General features: G+C 33.7%; 1 protein-coding gene across 2 annotated transcripts in view; it reads right to left on the bottom strand.

Annotated features, from left to right (window-relative positions):
* Window positions 1-21308, bottom strand: part of LRBA (LPS responsive beige-like anchor protein) — a 777508-nt gene that overhangs the window by 627944 nt on the left and 128256 nt on the right. For both annotated transcript variants that reach the window (XM_007469901.1, XM_007469902.1), the window contains 8 exons: window positions 16271-16468; window positions 15963-16096; window positions 13873-13981; window positions 13410-13562; window positions 9299-9467; window positions 6747-6826; window positions 5397-5459; window positions 3442-3539 (listed from right to left, as the gene is read on the bottom strand). In XM_007469901.1, the coding sequence (XP_007469963.1) occupies window positions 3442-3539; window positions 5397-5459; window positions 6747-6826; window positions 9299-9467; window positions 13410-13562; window positions 13873-13981; window positions 15963-16096; window positions 16271-16468 (1004 nt within the window). The remainder of the gene's footprint in view (window positions 1-3441; window positions 3540-5396; window positions 5460-6746; window positions 6827-9298; window positions 9468-13409; window positions 13563-13872; window positions 13982-15962; window positions 16097-16270; window positions 16469-21308) is intronic.

Consider the following 21308-nt stretch of genomic DNA (forward strand, 5'->3'; position numbering starts at 1 on the left):
GTACACAAAGAGATAGATCCAAAACCTAATAGAAATTAATTTTCAAAGAATTCTAAAAGAATTCAAATACAAAGCAAAGGAAAAACAAAGGAAAAATTATACTGAGACAAATAATAATAAAACACTAGATGAAAATAAAGCTATAATCAATTATTACATTAAAAGTAAATAGTCAAAACACAATGAAAAGACTAAGTGCCTCAGAGTACCTTTTAAAAAATAAAACATCCAACTACACTGTGTGTATTAGTCATTGTTTTCTATAGAAGGAGAACCAACAGGTTGTGTATACATACAGAGAGAGACAGATATTTATGTTAAAGAACTGGCTCACACAACTGTGGAGGCTAAGTCCAAAATCTGCAGGATAGACAAGTACTCTGGAGATTGAGGAAAACATAACCCAAGTCCAAAGGCATTGTGTTGGTAGAATTCCTTTTTATTTTATTAATGCCTTCAACTGATTTGATAGGCCCACCCACATTATAGATGGTAACCTGCTTTACTCAAGGTCTGCCAACTTAAATGTTGACCACATTCAAAAAATGATTTCACAAAAATATCCAGGATAATGTCTGACCAAATATCAAGGAACTACTGCCCAGCCAGTTGACACAAAATTATCCATCATACTGTGTACATAAGAAATTCAATTAACTATAAAGATATAAATTAAAATGGAAAAAAAGATATACTATGCAAATACAGAGCAAAAGAAAGCTGGATTAGCCATATAAATATCAAACTAAGTAGATTTCAGATCAAGAAACATTTCCAGGTGCAAAAAAATGAAAAAACATAATTATAAAACATTAATTCCCCAACAAGGCAAAAAAATCCTCAATATAGATATACTTAATATCTGAGTTAAAATACCTGAAGCAAAAAATGATAAAAATACAAAGAAAGAAAAAGAGAAAAAAGCATATTTATAGTCAGAGATTTCAATAATCATACCTCAATAAATGACAGAACAAGTAGACAAAGAAGCAGTAGTGGCACAGAAGATTTGAAAAATGGTATCAACCAACTTAGCCTACTTGACATTTATAGAACACTCCATCCAACAAAACAACATCAAAATACATGTACTTTTCTGGTGTGCATGGAACATTTACCCAGATATACCATATGCTGGACCATAAAGCAAGTCTCAATAAATTTTAAAGGATTCAAGTCATACAAAGATCCTCATAGACCAAAATGAAATTAAATTAAAATTCAAACAGGGACTTCCCTGGTGGTCCAGTGGCTAAGACTCCATGCTCCCAATGCACAGGGCTAGGGTTCGATCCTCTGTCAGGGAATTAGATCCCACATGCCACAACTAAGAGTTTGCATGCCGCAACTAAGACCATATGCAGCCAAATAAATAAATAAATATTTTTTTAAAAAAGAAAAGAATCCCATGGCCAAGTTAGCATAGGAAGCCCAGGGATTAACAATTTAAAAAAAAATTAAAATTCAAACATAAAAAGATCTCTGGAATATACTTCTAAATAACACATGGATAAAACAAGAAATGAAAAGAAAAAGTATTTCAAACTGAATAAAAATGACTTTAAACTGAAAGTGCTTAGGAAGAAATTTAAAGCACTAAATACCTATATTCAAAAAGAAGAAAGATCTCAAAACAGTGACAATGAAAAAATTTGATTAACCTCTAGCCAGACTGATTTGGAAAAAAGAAAGAAGAAAAAGTATTAGTGTCAGAAATGAGAGAGGTAAAATCACTACAGGCTTCTCAGATATTTAAACAAAAATAAAGGAACAACTTTATATCAATAAATTTGACAGTTTAAATGAAACAGACAATTCCTTGATAGATAGAAACTTACCAATGCTTATCAAAGAATAAACAGATAACCTAAACAGCCCTATATGTATTAAGAAAATCGAATTTGTAGCTAAAAACATCCCTACAAAGAAAATTCCACTCCTAGCTAACTTCACTGGTAACTTTTAGCAAACACTTAAAGAATAAATAATAATAATTCTATACAAACTCTTCAAGAAAATTAAAGAGTAGGGAATATTTCCAAATCATTCTATGAGGTCAGCACTTACTCTGGCACTTAACTCAACAGACTTTGAATATAACAAATTACCCCTCATAATGTGGCTGCCTCATCCTAACAGTTGAAGGCTTTAATAGAAAAAAAGAAAGGACCTCCCTAGAGGAAGAGGGAATACTGCCAGCAGACTGCCTTTGGACTCAAACTGCAACATCAACTCTTATCTGGGTCTCCACCTGCCAGCCTGCAAATTTTGGAGGCTTCCACAATCATATCAGCCAATTCCTTAACATAAATCTCAATATTCCTCCCTCCGTCCCTCCCTCTCTCTCTCTCTCTCTCCCTCCCTCTCTCAGGCACACGCACACATACCCACACCCTTTTGGTTCTGTTTCTCTGCGAATCTCTGAAAATACACTCCTTAAGTATAATGTATAAAGTCATCTTCTATCTTACAGAGAATGAGTACTACTGAAAGGTAACAAATAAAAACTTTGTAATAGAGGATTGATATGGGAAATTTATTATAACTAAATCAGTAAATTAGTTACTGTAGCTGATCATCCAGTGAAGTAGCTGTTAAACTTTTGTAGCCCAAAAACCTTCTCATTAAACGAAAGATTTAAAACAAAAGTATTTTCTTTTGTTACGATGATTGTTGCAGACTGAATGTGTGCTCCTCAATTCACATGTTAAAGCCCTAAGCCCCACAGTGGCTGTATTTGGATATGGGGCCTATAAGAAATCAATTAAGATTGAATGAGGTCATAAGGGCAGGTCCCTGATTCGACAGGATCAGCGTCCTTATAAAAAAAAAAAGACTAAAGAGCTTGCTCTCTCTCTCTCTTTCTGTTCGTGCACACACACAAAAAATCATGTGAACACACAACAAGAAGGTGGCTGTGTACAACCCAAAGGGAAAGCCCTCACCAGACACCAACCCTGCTGGCACCTTGATCTTGGGCTTACAGTCTCCAGAACTATGGGAAAACAAATTTCTGGTGTTTAAGCCACCTGCTCTAGGGTATTTTGTTAAGGCAGCCCGAGAGGACTAATACAATGATGATTTAGGATTGGGGTTGGAAGAGGTATGAGATCTTCTCTTGGATCACAATTGAATATTTTTGTTTTAGGACCTAAAGATAAGTCTGCTGAAGAATTCGACCTTACAATAGCAGTATAATAGCACTAACCATACAAAATACTGGAATGATTTGCCTGATCTGTCCTCACATACTAAATAGTAGTAACACAGCCTCTATATTTAAAGATTTTTTCAAAAAACACAAGACATGAAATAAAAAGCTCTTACATCTTAAATCATTTTATAAGATCCAGTAATAATTTTCATATCTAAGAATCTGTCATTTCCAAACTGATCTCTTCTATTAAATATATTAAAATTCTTGAAATGTTAAACTCTTACCGTAACCCATTCCTTTGGTCAAAAGCAGGTATCATAGAATTAGGATGTTCTGACATTAATGCAACAAGCAGCTGTAGGACATCCATTAGATTGTCATCCTAAAATTATTTAAGAATTTTTTTAAATAAAGAAAAACAACTTATTTGGACAGTGACTATTTCTCAAACAATGAATTGTAACTTAAAAAAAAAGAAGTAGACAGCAATACGAATCCACTTTTTTTAAGCATTCTTTACATACACATGTTCACCTGCATAACTCAAAATACACAACACCAAATAGTCAAATAATTTCTTAATCAAAGATATAAAATGTCTCTTATACTGTATCAAGATTTCCTAAAACATAGTCCATTGACACAATAGATACTGATTTACAGATTTTTTTTTTTTTAAGGAAGGATTATACGGCAAGAAACTGGGCAGGGGGGAGGAAAAACAGGTGTTTCCTTTTATTACAGCAAGACATACTGAAGCTTTAATATGCTAATAGATGTTGTGATATGGTAGTAGTGCTGGGGACAACATACTGTGTATCACTTTCTAAACTTATTTAACTAGGACCACTGTGCACTAAGCCTCTCAAGAAACTAGTTCTGAAAGAAGACCTTTTGGGAAATGATAACTGGATAGTTCTCTTATATTATCTGTTGTTAGTATTAAAGATATAGATGATCAATAAATGTTTATTGTGTCAACATGCTACTGTATATGGTATAATTTGATAACATTTGCATAAGAGCACAGTAGTGAACACATATGAGTACTGAAATCTAAAAATTTCAGGAAAATCCTTTACAACCTCTGTTGCATATCATTAAGGCCTACTTGGGCATTACAAATCCAAAGACTAAAGGGAAGCAGCAGTTAGTCATCTCTATGGTGCCCTGCCTCCAGGTTTCCATTCACTGCTTTTGAACTTTTGCTGTGGAAGCTACTTGAATATTTAATTTCAATATGCTAAGTAAATGATCTAGAAGTAGGGCACTGAGCCTTTGGAAAACTGTTATTTGAAGGACCTGAAAAATCCCTGATTTAATAGTTTCAGAGAAAACAGAAGATCACTGTGACTTCCAGTTTCTCCCTTATGAAATATTTTGGTCCCTAAGGGTCAAGAAAATCGAAAAATAAAATAGAATATCCTACTCAAGAAGAAAAAGAAGTCACAATCATTAATGTTTGAGTCAAATATGATCCAATCAGGAAATTTAACCCATTCTTTTCTGCCCCAATTAGCAAAGATAGGTCCAAACCATATCTCTCATCTATTAATGATTTTAAAAGGCACTATATCATGCTGTAACAAATATGTGAACTCAGAAAAAATGAATTATAACACAGGAATGTAAATTATCATATAAATGTTGTGCTTTATATGAAATTAATTTCAGATTCTACTTATTTAAAACATGTTTAATCAGATTATTTATTTAGACTACATCTGGCATATATTACATTTTTGCAATGCTAAAAGATAAAGGAAAAAACTCCAGACATTTCAACCTATTTATTTTCGACCTTCTTTTCAACCATATAATTTTAAATCAATCATAAATGAGTTGTTTAACTTAACGGTATTTGATTATACAAAATCAGTGGGAAGACTATTATGAATTTAAAAGTCCAATCATTTTTAGTCATTTTCATTATCTATTTTTCCATTTCTTACACTGGTTCCTGGAAATAAACTGAAAGTATTCTTTGGTATAGTTTATTACTAGGTCAATGAGATCTAATTTTAACACTTTTTAAAAGCCTTTCATGATTATTCGCAAAGGCATATTGTGGTAATAAAGAATATTTAAATGAAGATTGCTAACATTTAGTTCCTAGATACATTTACCCTCCATATAGTTACATCATTAATGAAAGATTTCTTTAACTATTTTACTTTTAAAAACACGCATAATGCGACTTCAAAAAATAAAATCCCAACATATAAAATTCAAATGTTACCTCATGCATAGTGAGTAGATAATTAAGAATGGCCTGTAGCTCATCTTCCTTTACTCCAGAATCCTTTAAAAACATAAGACAAGTATCTTATGCTTATATATATAAAATTTTTTGAAAAGGGAAATTATACACACAGATTTCTCAACTTGGTGAGCTGCTATAAATATAAAAAGATAATGTAATATAAAAATCTAAATTTAAAATAAAAATTCGGGGAAGCACTAAAGACATGCAGTATGCAACACAGTGCAGAAGTCAAAAGAGATCAGACATCAGTATCCCGTTTTGGGCACCTTATATGATAACCTATCTAGTAAAGCTTCAGAATCCTGACATAAGCAAAAATAATAATTAAAAACAAGCAAAAGGGTATTAACACCTATCACTCCTCTAAATACAGAAGATAATTTTTCTGTTTATCTTTTTCTATTAAATTTGGACAGTAAAATGAACAGTTTCTAAAATTACCAAGTTAAAATGTCAGGTACTAAAAATTGAGTAGTAATTTCACTGGGAAAAACACTGTACTTTAAAATATGAATGCATTATGAAAATTTTCAAACTACTGTATTATTAACATAAAACAAAGCTGAAACCTCAAAAAAGAACAATAAGAATTAGGAAACAAAACACACTAGGAAAGAATAGAAACAGATAATTTAAAGGTTAAATTTTTTAATAAATGGAAATAAGATATCTGATTCTGAAAGATATACTAACAGTTAGGTCCATTTACCATAACATTATGTGACAGCTAATAAAGCATTAAATTGTAAAGAATAAGAAATAAAATGATATAGGAAAATACTGAATAAAACACTGGCAACAAATATATTTATATATTGGCATCTTATAAAACCAAAACACCATCCTTAAAAATAATATTAAATTTTACTTTATCGATAGTAGAATGAAATGGGACAAAATGTAATCATTTCTATCTTATACATTTATATAGGAAAATTATTTTTCAAAATCTGAATGTCAGGTACAAGGAATCTCTAAAATTGAAACCTCCTTGAGGAGCTCTGTTGACTACTGTATCACCAGTTCTAAGAACAGCAGAAGTAACAGAAACTCAGTAAATATTTGCTGAATGAAAGAATGAATACACTTGAACTCCAACAGAAATTCATATAATACATATTATGATTATCAATTTCCAATTCTGCATTAATGTTTATCAGTTATATGCCTAAGGAGAAAAAACAAGGAAATAAATATCTTTCAAAGTTTTTTCCACTGTGTAAACCTATTAATAGAGCAAAGAGTAAAAAAACCAAGATTGTATTTTATGGGAAATTTTAAGTTCAATACACACATGCTATAGGGTAAGAAATATTAACTCACCTTCATCACTAATTGCTTAATGAACATCAATAAGAACGCTCGTAGAGAAAGCATTTCTTTTGGATTAGGTCTTGGTCCATCTTTTAAAAAGACAAACACATACACACACACTGAGTATTTCAAAAACCTCAAAGTTAAGCATAAAATTCTCATTCCCAATAGTTTTTCCACCTATTTATAAGAAACTTAAAGGTCACTTTCCTGAAGAGTTTAATGACTCTAGAAGGACGAGCATTCAATCTCACATGCAATTGTATATACAACGCTCCAAATGTACAAAATGGGTTACGTAGAAACTACAATGAAAATGTTTGTTTTTGGGTAAGGTCAAAGGAATTTTAAAACATAAAAATGAGGTAACAAATTTATATTTCGTTTTAAAAGACTCTCTTGGAATGTTACTATGGTAACATAGGTTTACAAAGAAAAAAGCAAAAGAAAATCTAGACCTTATATGTGAATTTAGTATGAAAAACCTTTTTTCTATTGAGACCATTGTATAAGCTAATACAAAAAGCTCAAAGTACACCTCAACACAGTATCATTCATGAAGAAGGGAAACATTGTGTTGACCTCCTCTGACATCTCCTCCTCTTCTTGAAAAAGTGCTTGGTCACACATGGCTCACATTAAAGTCAATTTTCATGTCTCAAACATACAATTCCCAAGTAGAAAGCTTGTAGAAAGCTATTGAAACCAAACACCCATTGTCCTAAGATCCTAATTTAAGTACTTGTCTGCCTCATATTTTCTGCAATTTTCCCCCCACTAATCACTATTTACAGCTAGTTCCTGGACCACCAAAGCATAGGACCACCATTACCTTGAACAGATCAATTAAAATAGGAAGAAAATTGTTTAAAATTTGTTCCACATGACAATTCCTAGACAAAGAATAGGTTACAGAGTTACAATACAATCGCAAAGTTTGTCCAGCTCTCTCACTTGAAGTATAAGACTTTCCCAAGGTCACTAATCAGTTATAAAATCAAGGCCAGAATATAATACTAACACCTAGGACAGTACATGACACACCTACAGCACCATGAAATAATCAGAAGGAAATTATAGCCTAGTTCTAAATTTGCCACAACCTCTCCAGCTTAAACAGATCATGTAACTTCCGTAGGTCCTCATAGCTTTCTAAGTTATAGCTAGCATACTGTCCGAGAATAAATCGAGTTTATTTTGAAAGGGATAGAAAAAGTATTATACAAATATGAAACCTTGTCTTTGTAAACCATTGAACAACCAAAGCCTTTGAGTAAAATCAGAATGTATGTTGTTAGACTCTCCAGCATCTATTTCCTGATTTCAAGCAACAGCTCTCTATTTTTATAAAGGGACTGAACCCATCTTCACACTCACATCATGTGTTTTGGAGGTAAGAAGGGCCTCCGTGCCTGGCCAATCTGAAAAATACCTGCCACACAGATGGACAAACGAGCCAACGAGCAACAAAGAGACTAAAAGGAACTTGTGCTGGAAATGCTCAATACAGGCAGATGCTCTTTTGCTGGATTTAAATTTGTGAGGATGTGAAGGTAGAGTGGTTGTCTGCCACACTAAAAAGAGAGAGATTATATGATAAAAAGCCAACACAGAAGAACTGGGAAATTGAGGGAGACAAACTGGGTCCAAAGGCTGTATTTTGAACCCCTGTACCAAGTCCTACTGAAACTACCAGTTTATATGAGCTGGTTAACCTTCTTTTATGATATAAGCCAATTTGAAGCAGGTTTGGCAATACTTAGAACCAAAAGAGCCACCATTTGTGAAACTTTTTATTTTGACCCCTTCCAAGAACTACTGACATGATCAATGAACATTATCCTTCCAGTAATTTAGTCCTGATTATATAGGAAAATAATTACTGAAATTCTGTAGTTTCATTATATTATTTATTAGAAGCAGATACTCCCTACCCCTGGAAAAAATCTCCATCTCCCAAACAACACTGTTGTCAATGATTCTCATTGGGATAACTGGACTCAACATCAATACCAGTGGCTAATATAGAATTTCTTCTCATGCTCAATGCCTTAAAAATCATCCTAGTCATATTTGCCCTCAAACAACTCATACTAGCAAAAGTACCATTCTTCTATAAAAGTAGTGAGTTATTAACCTCTGGCAACCACGATTTAGGACAAACTATTAAAATTATCAATGAGATTTAAAATTTTACCATGATGAGATTTAGGAAAACTTCCATAAGAGTGTAATAGTATTGGGAAAGACAGAAAGAGACAGAAAGAGAGAGAGAGAGAGAATGAAAGGAAGAGAGAGAGAGAGAAAGAAAGAAAGAAAGAAAGGAAGGAAGGAAGGAAGGAAGGAAGGAAGAAAGGAAGGAAGGAAGGAAGGAAGGAAGGAAGGAAGGAAGGAAGGAAGAAAGAAAGAAAGAAAGAAAGAAAGAAAGAAAGAAAGAAAGAAAAAGAAAGAAAGAAAGAAAAAAGAAAGAAAGAAAAGAAAAGAAAAGAAAAGAAAAGAAAGAAAAAGAAAATCCTGATTTGCCATATATATATATAATGTAATATACAGAGATGATATACCTAATCCTTTTGGGGTGATACCACTCCGATCCTGAGGATTCACTGCCCAATAGTAGTACTTCAGTGTATGCATGATGAGAAGCACTGTTCCAACTCTCCGAATGGCATTATATATGTTGACTGTACCAATGAATTCCGTGGACAGATAAGTATAGAGTGTCAACTGAACCTAGAGAATCAAAATGAGGAGCTCAAATCAAAGAAGCTGACCAGCATTTTACCTCTGTTTCCAGGAATACCCTCAGCTGCTCTACCTGGACCATACTTGTTCCAAAAAGCAAGCTGCTTAGCTTGATAATAACATTCATGTTAACAGATAACACATATCCACTGACACATACAAGCACACATACTCCTTATAAAATAAAAGCAGGCAAATGCTTCTTATACAGTAGCACTATAAAGTAAACACCCCCAAATATATCAAATTTTTGCAGCACTATTCCATGGAAAAAACTGGTTTCTATTTAGCAATCAGCAATTATTCATGAACTTATGTAACTTCTTCATAATAAACCTACTACTTATGCTATGTATAGTTGTTTTCAAAAGCTAGAAATTGTCTTTGTTTTAGAGAAAATTGTCTCTGTTTTAGAGAAAATTAGCAGCTGGAATAACTCAAAAGAAAAAAAAAAGAAGTAGAAGTAACAAAAAAAGTAAGAAAAAGTCAAGAGAAAGAAAATCATATAAAAATATGTAAAGCCTACCTTAAGAAATATTTATTAGAAAAATAGGATTCTGTTATAACAGCTTATTACTACAAAGACTGTAATTATAAAATTATAGTCTCTAAAATTCAAAAACAATTATACTTTAGTACAACAGCACAGAATAAGGACCACTTTTGGTCTACTTTCATATCAAAATCAAGAATACTTTATAAACTAAACAATACTAAGTACGGTATTAAATTTGGCCAAAACCCACACTACTCCTGATCATTTACAACTGAACATTTATGTTACCTTCCCAGACACTGAGGGCATTTTCATTTTTAACCCTGAAAGATAAAAATTAGTTGTGTATCTTCCACATGCCCTATAAACAATCAAGGTTAAATAATTAGGGAGTCAATCAGTAATCATACATGGTAAAGAGTGGCAGATCCTGAACCACTTAAAATTGAGGCTTGGAAGATGCTTGTAGTTTAGAAAACCATAAATATGCTATAATCCACAGACTTGCTGAAAGATAACATTACTTTGATGTAGCTACTGCTGTTCAAATAGATAGGCCCAGCTTACTTGTTACTGAGGATACATAGCACTTTCTACGACATGGTTCAAATTCTTAACCATGCTGTTTCAGTCATACAGAAAATATTTACCTCCACCTATATGTGCAGCACTGTATTATTGAAAATACAGTGGCATAGACACTGTCCCTCAGTAGCTGAAAATCTAATGGAGAATATAAAAAATACACAAATTTAAGTGAAAAACTAAAAGGTAATAAAGACACCTCACCTACTGAAACATAAGAAAGGTCATGTGGCAATAAACAAGTGCCATACAGCTATTAAATACTATTAATTCAGAGGCCAGAGAAATTATTTTAGGGTAAGCTAAAATAGTCAAGAAAAGTTTCACTAATAAAGGCAGTATTAAGGTAGCCCTTGAAGATGAGTAGAACAATAGGTAGACAGAACAAAAGAGGAAATTTCAAACAGGGAAAATGGTGGATGATACAAAAAGTTTTGCCAAATCTAGAACAACCATCCTCATTCTTGACTGTGCATTAAAATACCTGAAAAACATTTTCAAAATACCGATGTCTGGGTCCTGTCCCAGACCAATTAAATTAGAATCTAGGGTGGAGGGAGTGGGATTCTGGTTTTGTTTTGTTTGAAAAAAAACAAAAAACAAAAAGCCTCTCCCAACTAATTCTACAGACAGCCAAGATTAAGAACCACTGTCCTAGGATAACCTTTTGTACCCACCTAGACATTGAGGACAAGTGAGTTTTTCAAAAAGAAAGCCTAGAAAGAATGGCGTGAAGACCTAATGCTTTATTCTGAAAAAAACGAGAAACCATTACAAGTTTGGAGGCTAAGAAATGATCTGATGAGAGTGATATGTTAAAAGCATAAAGGAATTCTGACGAAAAATGATAAATTAAGATATGGAAAAGTGGAGAAAGTCAGTCTGCCGAGAATGATACTATAGTTAAAGAAAAATGAACAGGATTTAACAGCAACATATTGGAGACCTCAAGATTATTCATATTCTACTTATGAATAAACCTTTCCTCTTTCACTCTTTATATAATCTAATAACCACACAAATTACACGTTATCATCTGTCTTTCCCATTACACCTAAATTCTATGAGGGCAGGAATCAGATCTGTCTTGCTCACCACTGTATCCACAGTGCCCAGCATAAAGTAGCCACCCAGCAAATGAAAGACTGCTACCTACAAGAAAATTCATCTCTCTTGTTAGGTCATTTCAAAGCCTGTCTGAGCAGATCAGACTTAAATGGATATTATAAATGACTGTGAGCACCCTTTTCCAAAAGCAAAGATTGATTCATACAATCATACCCTCAACTTTGGTAACCAGAGGTGAATTTACCATGAAGCTAATGAAGCTTAAACTTCATGCCCACTCATCTAGACATGTTCCTTCCAAGACCCTAAACCTAATTCTGCATGCAGTATGTTGTATTCTTTTTCTTAAAAAGCTCCTTCCTCCCCCAAATTGTATGACCTTCAGGTCAAAACAAACTTTGCATCTGCCGTTTGTTATAACTACCTTTAAAATAAAATTACATATAACCCCTCATGGATACACAAAGCAGGAGGCTGAAACAAAAGTTAACTTTAATATTACCAAATCAACTGCAAATTCTGAAGAGGAAATTAAAGAAAATTATTAACAAGGAAAAGGTAAGAAATAGAGTGTAATAATATGATGGACTTAAGGAAACGATACAATGAAAATTTTTAAATATTCCCCTACAAGTAAGTATCTCATAAGAAGAGGCTTTTTGACCACTTCAAAAGAGGCCCAAAGCCTTACAAATAGGCTGCTTAGTAAGACAAAGAAGTGTTTAGTAAAGGTTTAAAAAGTAACTTGAAACAATCCTTGAAAAGAAATAAGACTGAGGGTCATAGAAGAGAAAGAGGTCAAATTTGAACCCAGAGATAAAAAGCTACAACCTCCAGCTGCCTCCTTTGATTATTTCCAAATGGCAATCAGAGTCAGCAGCTGTTTTTCTCCTTAACATTTGAAAAGAGCAGCTGAAACTAAGATACTATGACTCCAGAAACGCAGAAAAGTCTGCAGACATTTTTTTCTGACAACTAGAGTAAGTATGTGTTATTCCAACCTGAACAATGGTAAACACTTGCAAGTGAACCAAAAGAGAGGGGGGGAGAGAGGAAATCAAATTTTTAGGATAACTTAACAGAACATGAGGATTTATCAAAGGTTTTATTTATATATTTTATCACAAATTCACTTATGTTCAGTTAATGTAATTGATTTGCTGTTACAGTACTAAATAAATTACTGTGTAAAATATAACTGTATTTAATAATTTGAATTAATGTGAAATTAAAATGATTAAATGTGACCTGTATATCATGGAAGCCTTCAAGAAAGGGTGACATTTCAGCTGTTCCTGTAAGAATTAAACTCAAGAGCTCATCACGTTGGTGGAAGGAATATGTGTGTATAAAAGAGGGAGAGAGAGCACAGTATGTATTTATATATATGTATGCATACATACATATGGATACATAGATATATATGTATGTATATTTGCAATAGAACAGAGCTACAGTTGATAGGAAACATTATATTTACACTGGAACTATCCAACTTTGGTTTAGTAAGTATAAATCAAAGTCTCTCTCAAATAAAATTTTATTTAACAACAGAAAATAAAGACTATAGCTTTTTTAAAAAAGAAATACTGATACTGCTTTAGGAAGGAAGGGAGGGAAAAAATACTGACTTGCAAAAGTATATTTAGTCAAAAAATGCATTCCACTGAAATCTTACATAATAGCATGTAAAAGGATAAAAGAAAATCCTCATAATCATCACTCTTCTCAAGTACAAAAACTTACAGAACATATTAGCACAAAATCAATATATGTATTACCTTGGCTGGGGTATGAATCCATATAGCTGGGTTAAGAAGAATGTGATCACACAATTGCTTGAGTAGGGGCATCCCATTCTGCAGATTACTCAGATATTTTGAAAATGCAAGGCAAAGTTCAAGTACTGCTCTGCTGACATGGGATTTGGAAGACTGCAGAGGAAGATATTTCAAAGGTCACTACCAACACAAGGCAAGGTAAGTAAATTAAAGGCTGTCAATACCAGAAAAAAGTAGGTCCACAAATTATATGCTCAAAGTTAAAGACGCCATCAGACTCAATACCACATTCCTCTAATAAAGCAGTGGGGGCAAGTTAAAACAACAAAAGGTTATTTTAATTTAGGTAATTTTATATAACCAAGGAGACACACTTGCAGACAGAATTTCTCAACCACTTAGGAGACTAAGTTTCACGGCCTGCAAATTAAGAATCAAAAATGTAAAGCATTTGATACTTTACCTTTTCAAGACTATATCCTATTACCAAAAAGCCCTTGCAGGCAAGCATCTGCTCTTGCATAGCAATTGAGTTCTTCAACAGCTCCATGATAAAAGCCAGCAAAGTTGAACTGGAATAAGAAAAAAGACATCGGTTTGAAAAAACATATTCTATTTTTAAAAAGGGGGGGAAGGAGGGTTAAATAGATGCAGTCTTTCATCTACCTTAATAAAAAGTTTCTATTCCAAGGAAACTGACACTCTACTAAAACTGCCTCCAACATTATTTTAGGACTAAAATTTAATGTAAGATTAGGATTTATTACTCAAATATTTAGTTCATATCCTTTATCACAAATATATTAATAAATGAATCACTTAGAAACAATATGAAAAACATGCATGAAATAGAGCAAAATTAGGAATGTCCAAAAACAAGTAATAAAATGACTAACATAAGTATATTAAAGCCCTGAAAAATGGATGTAACTTAGATGAGCAAGTGTATTCAATTTTGGAGGGTTAGAGGCCAAATAGAAGGAAAAGATGTGGAGCAAACAGACTAGGATAGATAGCCTCCAAATGTCTTAGGGCTCCAAACTGGCCTAATTTGAACGGAGCATAGGTTCATAAAGGGGAAAATAAGAAAGTAAAGCTGTAGACAAACTGAAGTACTTGAATAATAATTTAAGAATTTTGTTCATTATCCCAACAGAAAAATCGTAAAGTAGTAAGACTACAGCCATGCTCCCAACCTCACAACTTGTAGATACTCAAAAATGGAATGGAATAAGGTTGGCTATTAGTCCTTCTCAAAAGTCTTGAGAGATTCCCACAAAGAAAGGGAGAACAGCCAACCTCCTCCACAAAAGTACTTTTAACTGTCAGCAATTCCAATAATGTTGAAAAGTTAATAATAAAAAAAAAACTGAGCCCTGTTATAAAGGTTTTAGACCAGGATGCAAAAAAATTTTATCAAGTAGCAATGTGTCAAGAAAAATATGATTTTAAATTTTTTAAATGTAGTCAATACTAGCTTTGATACATAATTCCTTTAAAAAAAAAGTCATTCCATTGCCTAAAAATAATCTGGAAAAATTATTACATCATTAAATATATACATTGGTACTAAACCTCAAGTCGCACATAAAAGTAGAAATTAGAAAGAGAATTTCAAAAAGGAGAACGAAAAACATTAAAATCATTCAAATAATTAAACATAATTACTTTATTATAGATTCACTAAATTATACAGCCATGAAAAATTCATTTAGACATCCTTTCCAACATTGTAATAACTTGTCCTAGAATTCATGTCTCTTCCTTTTCTACACTCAACACTACAACAAAGGAGACAAAGGTGCCAAATTTATGATCTAATTTTTAAAAACCATATCACTTATTATGTAACATAATCAAAAATTTTTAGATTTCAATTACTTACTAGCAATCAATAATAATTAAATATGGAAAGATGAATTACCATAAGAAATCACTGCCGCATAACCATTTAAAATATTTTAAAACTATATTTCAGACAAAAATACATACATTTCTGATAAATCTATTATCACTATGTCTAACTTTATTTGAAAATAACATTATTGGGACTTCCCTGGTGGCACAGTGGTTAGGAATCCACCTGCCAATGCAGGGGACATGGGTTCGAGCCCTGGTCTGGGAAGATCCCACATGCCGCGGAGCAACTAAGCCCACGTGCCACAACTACTGAAGCCAACGCATCCAGAGCCCATGCTCCATAACAAAGAGAAGCCACCGCAATTAGAAGCCCGTGCACTGCAACAAAGAGTAGCCTCCACTCGCCGCAAGTAGAGAAAGCCTGCGCCCAGCAACCAACACCCAACGCAGCCATAAATTAATTAATTATTTTTAAAAACATTATTATGTTTTTTTAGAGCTTCCATACTTCCTACTGATAAAGAACTTAAATTAATATTATTATTGAATTGAATTTATAATATAGTTCAAATATTTCTTTATATTCTCTTTTAACCCTACAACAAATTTTAAAGTTTGAAAAAAATATAGTGCAGCTCAACAGTGATGAAAATAACTCTCACATCAAATGAAAGAAAAAACAAAAGCACTCACCATACAGTCAAGTCAACTTCATCAGATAAATATTGCCTATAATCCAACTGTGCAAAAAGTGGAAACAGCACTTGTACTCCTCCAATTGAATGCATGGCACTTTGGATGGAATGTGTTAAAACCGCCTTCACATCCTTGTAAAACAAAAAAACAGTAAAGATTCCAATGATTCTTTTCCAAAACAATTCAAAATGAAACATAACAAGAACAATAAAATGTTACATTACATGTCAGAAGCTACCAAATACAACTCAATAATACATCAAAATTTACCATTAAAAATATTCTTAAAATATTACCACTAGTACCTGGAGCATGAGTGCATGCGGTGAATGAACAAAAATTGAAGGGTTGTCCTTAGGGGATGATTCGAGGCAGAGCTGGGCATCTGTGGCGCGTGGATTGTATGTGAATGCAATGGTACTAGAGAGTTTGCCATCATACAATAAAAGTTTGTGATGCTCAGCAAGGAACAGGTCACTTTCTGCTTTAAATTTAAATGTACCCTAAGAATTAATAAAAAGTAGAACAGTTAAGATAGGCCACAAAAAGAAAAATCAACTACAAATCACCAGAAATATAAAAATTTAAGTAGAACACTGATCATTTTCCTAACAATGTCAATTAAAAGAAGCCTTGCATGCTTAGTTACCTCTAAAGTAGAATGAATTCATTTTAAAGATATAACGGAAATCAAGTCAACTTGACATTAAAACCTTACATTTAAAAAAATGTAAAATTAATATCCTACACAGCATGTTTTGTTTTTTTTATTGTATTGTCTTTTTTTAAATTTTGGTAAAAAGAACATAATATAAAATTTACCATCTTAAACATTTTTAATGTGTACAGTGCAGTCTTGTTAACTACAGCACACTATTGTACAACAAATCTCTAGGACTTTTATGTCTTGTGACATTGAAATTCCCGTTGAATAACAACTCATTTCCACATCCCCCCATACCCTGGCAAACATCATTCTACTTTATGATTCCATGAGTTTGACTACTTTATATAACTCAAACGAGGGGAGTCACAGAGTATTTGTCATTTTGTGACTGGTATAACATCCTTAAGATTCACCCATGCTGTAGGATGTGTCAGGGTTTTTTTTCTTTTTTAAAGCTGAATAATATTCCATTGTAAATACATACCACATTTTCTTTATTCATCCATCCATAGACAATTAGGTTTCTTTGACCTCTTATTTATTGTGAATAATGCTGCAATGAACATGGGTGTACAAACAGCTCTTTCATATCCTGCTTTCAGTTCTTTTGGATATATACATAGAAGTAAGACTGCTCAATCATGTGGTAATTCTATTTTTTATTTCTTGAAGAATCACCATATTGTTTTCCATAGAGGCTGCACCATTTTACATTCCCACCAACATTGCATAAGGGTACCAATTTCTCCACACACCCTAAACCACACTTATTTTTATTTAATAATGGTCGCACTAATGGGTGTAAGGTGATTATCTACTGTGGTTCTGATTTACATTTCTCTGATAACTAGTGACTTTGAGCATTTTTTCACATGCCTGTTACACATTTATATATTATCTTTGGAAAAAATTCTATTCAAGTCCTTTGCCCACTTTTTGTTTTGTTTTTGCGGTACGCAGGCCTCTCACTGTTGTGGTCTCTCCCGTTGCACAGCACAGGCTCCGGATGCGCAGGCTCAGCGGCCATGGCTCACAGGCCCAGCTGCTCCGCTGCATGTGGGATCTTCCCGAACCGGGTCACGAACCCGTGTCCCCTGCATCAGCAGGCAGACTCTCAACCACTGTGCCACCAGGGAAGCCCCTTTGCCCACTTTTTAAATGAGTTGGGTTTGTTGTTTTTGTTGTTGAGTTGTAGGAGTTCATCATATACTCTGGATATTATTAACACTTTATCAGATATTTGGTTTAAAATACTGTCTCCCATTTCATGGGTTGCCTTTTTACACTGTTCCTTGATGCACAAAAATTTCAATGCACAAAAGATTTTAAGCTTGATGAAGTCTCATTTCATTGTCTATTTCTGTCTTTGTTTCGTATTTTTTTCAGTGTCATATCCAAGAAATCATTGCCAAACTCAATGTCATGAAGCTCTTCATGTGTTTTCATGCAGAAATCTTATGTGTAGGTCTTATGTTTAAGTCTTTATTTTGAGTTAATTTTAATGTATGGAAGGATCCAACTTCATTCTTTTCCATGTGGTTATCCATTTTTTAAAACACCATGTGCTTAAGAGATTAAATTTATTTATTTATTTACTTACTTACTTATTTTTGACTGTGTTGGGTCTTCATTGCTGTGCACGGGCTTTCTCTAGTCGCAGCGAGCAGGGGCTACTCTTTGTTGCAGTGCGCTGGCTTCTCATTGCAGTGGCTTCTCTTGTTGCAGAGCACGGGCTCTAGGCGTGTGAGCTTCAGTAGTTGTGGCACGCAGGCTCAGTAGTTGTGGCTTGCGGGCTTAGTTGCTCCGCGGTATGTAGAATCTTCCCAAACCAGGACTCGAACCCGTGTCGCCTGCATTGGCAGGCAGATTCTTAACCACTGCGCCACCAGGGAAGTCCTGCTTAAGAGATTAATCTTTCCCCACTGCATGGTTTTGTATCCTTATAGATCATTTCACTGTAAATACAAGGATTCATTTCTGGACTCTATTCTGTTCCATTAGTCTATGTATCTCTCTTTAAGCAAGTACCATAATGTTTTGATTACTGTAGCTTTGTAATATGTTTGAAATCCTGAAGTGTGAGACCTCTAAATTTGCTATTCTTTTTCAGATTGTTTTGGCTATTCAGGGACCCTTGAGATTCCATGTAAATTTTAGGGTGGATTTTTCATTACCGTAAAAAAATGCCATTGGGACATTGATAAGGATTACACTGAATCTGTAGATCACTTTGGGTAGCATGCATTTTTAACAATTTTAAGTCCTTCAGTCCATGAACACAAGATATCTTCCCATTTATTTGTGTCTTCTTTAATTCTTTCAGCTATGTTTTACACTTTTCACTCACTGTACAAGTCTTCTGCCCCCTTGGTTAAGTTTATTCCTAAGTATTGCTTTTTATGCTATTATAAATGGGATTACTGTCTTATTTTCCTTTTCGGATTGTTCACTGATAGTATGTAGAAATACAACCGATTTTTGTTGCATATGATGTTGGCTGTGGGCTTTTCATATATGGTCTTATTATTTTGAAGGAGTTTCCTTTTATTTGTAATTTGTTGAGTGTTTTTATTATTAAAGGGTGTTGAATTTTGTCAAATATTTTCTCTGCATCTATTGAGACGATCGTGTAGTTTTTGTCCTTCACTCTGTTAATGTGGCGTATTACATTGATTTTTTTTCATATGTTGAACCAGCTTTACACTTCAGGAATAAATCCCAGTTGGTCATAGGGTATGACCCTTCTAATGTGCTCTTGAATTTGGTTTCCTACAATACTGTTGAGGATTTTTGCATTAATATCAATCAGGGATATTAATCTGTAGCTTTATTTTCTTGTAGTGTCTTTGTCTGGCTGTGGTTTCAGGGCAATGCTAAACTCAGAAAATGAGTTTGGAAGTGTTCCCTCCTCTTTATTTTTTGGAAGAGTTGAGGAGAATTGGTGTTAATTCTTCTTTAATGTTTGGTAGAATTCTCCAGTGCAGCCATTTAGTCCTGGGCTTTTCCTTATTCAGAGGTTTTTGATTATTGATTCAATTTCCTTATTAGCAATAGTCTGTTCAGGTTTTTATTTCTTCAGTCTTGATAGGTTGTATGTTTCTAGGAACATCTATTTCTTCTAGGTTATACAATTTGTTGGCATATAATTGTTCATAGTACTCCCATAATTCTTTTTATATACCTAGCATTAGCTGTAATGCCTACTCTTTCATTTCTGCTTTTAGTTACTTTAAGTCCTCTCTTTTCTCCTTAATTATTCTAGCTAAGAATTTCTCAATTTTTTTGGTCTTTAAAAAAAAAAACCTGACTCAGTTGTGTTGAGTTTTTCTATTTCTTTTTTAGTCTCTATTTCATTTATTTCTGCTCTAATCTTTACCACTTCCATTCCTCTGCTAACTTTAGGTTTAGTTTGCTCTTCTTTTTCTAGTTCCTTGAAGCATAGATTAGGTTATTGACTTGAGATCATTCTTTTTTTTAAAGTAGGCATTTATCATTATGAACTTCCCTCTTCATATTGCTTTCTCTGCAACCCATTAAGTTTTGGTATGTCATTTTAGATTTCATTTGTATCAAGATATTTTCTAATTACCCTTGTAGTTTCTCCTTTGACCCATTAGTTTTTTAAGACTGTGTTGCTTAATTTCCACATATCTGTGTATTTTCCAGTTTCCTTCTACTACTGATTTCATTCCCCTGTGGTCAGAAAAGATACTTGGTATGAGTTCAATATTATTAAATTTGTTAAGACTTGTTACATGGTAATACGTGGTAATACGTGGTCTAACCTAAAGAATGTTCCATGTGAGCTTGAGAAGAATGTGTACTCACTCTACTATTGTTGGGCAGGATGTTCTATATATGTCTGCTTGGTGCAATGGATCAATATTGTTCAAGAACTGTTTCATTACTGATCTGCAGTCTAGTTGTTCTGTCCATTATTGAAAGCACTACACTGAAGTGTCCTACTATTATTGTGTTTCTGCATAATTCTTCCTTCAGTTCTGTCAATGTTTGCTTCATATATGTGGGAGTTCTGATGTTAGGTGTTTCTTTTTTTTTTTTTTTTTTTTTTTTTTTGTGGTACACGGGCCTCTCACTGCTGTGGCCTCTCCCGTTGTGGAGCAGAGGCTCCAGAAGCACAGGCTCAGCGGCCATGGCTCACGGGCCCAGCCACTCCGCGGCATGTGAGATCTTCCTAGACCGGGGCACGAACCCGTGTCCCCTGCATCAGCAGGCGGACTCTCAACCACCGTGCCACCAGGGAAGCCCCTGGTGTAGATATTTTTAATTGTTACATCTTCCTGGTGAACTGACACTTTTATCATTATATAATTTCCTTCTTTGTCTCTTGTAACAGTTTTTGACTTAAAGTCTATCTTTTCTGATTATAAGTATGGCTACCTCTGCTCTCTTTTGGTTATCATTTGCATGTACTATCTTTATCCACCCTTTCACATTCAGCCTATGTATGTCCTTAGTGTGTCTCTCCTAGACAAAACACAGTTGCACTTTGTTTCTTGAATCCATTCAGCCAATTTACTTCTTTCCAGTTGGAGGTTTAATCTGGTCAGATGTAATGTAATTACTGAATGGGAAAGACTTAGTATTGCTATTTTCTTCATTATAATTTGTTAATTGTTTTCCTTTGTATTTCATTGACTTTTTTCGTATTTATA

The sequence above is a fragment of the Lipotes vexillifer genome, unplaced genomic scaffold, assembly GCF_000442215.2.
Source record: "Lipotes vexillifer unplaced genomic scaffold, Lipotes_vexillifer_v1.1 scaffold755, whole genome shotgun sequence".
NCBI classification, from domain to species: domain Eukaryota; kingdom Metazoa; phylum Chordata; class Mammalia; order Artiodactyla; family Lipotidae; genus Lipotes; species Lipotes vexillifer.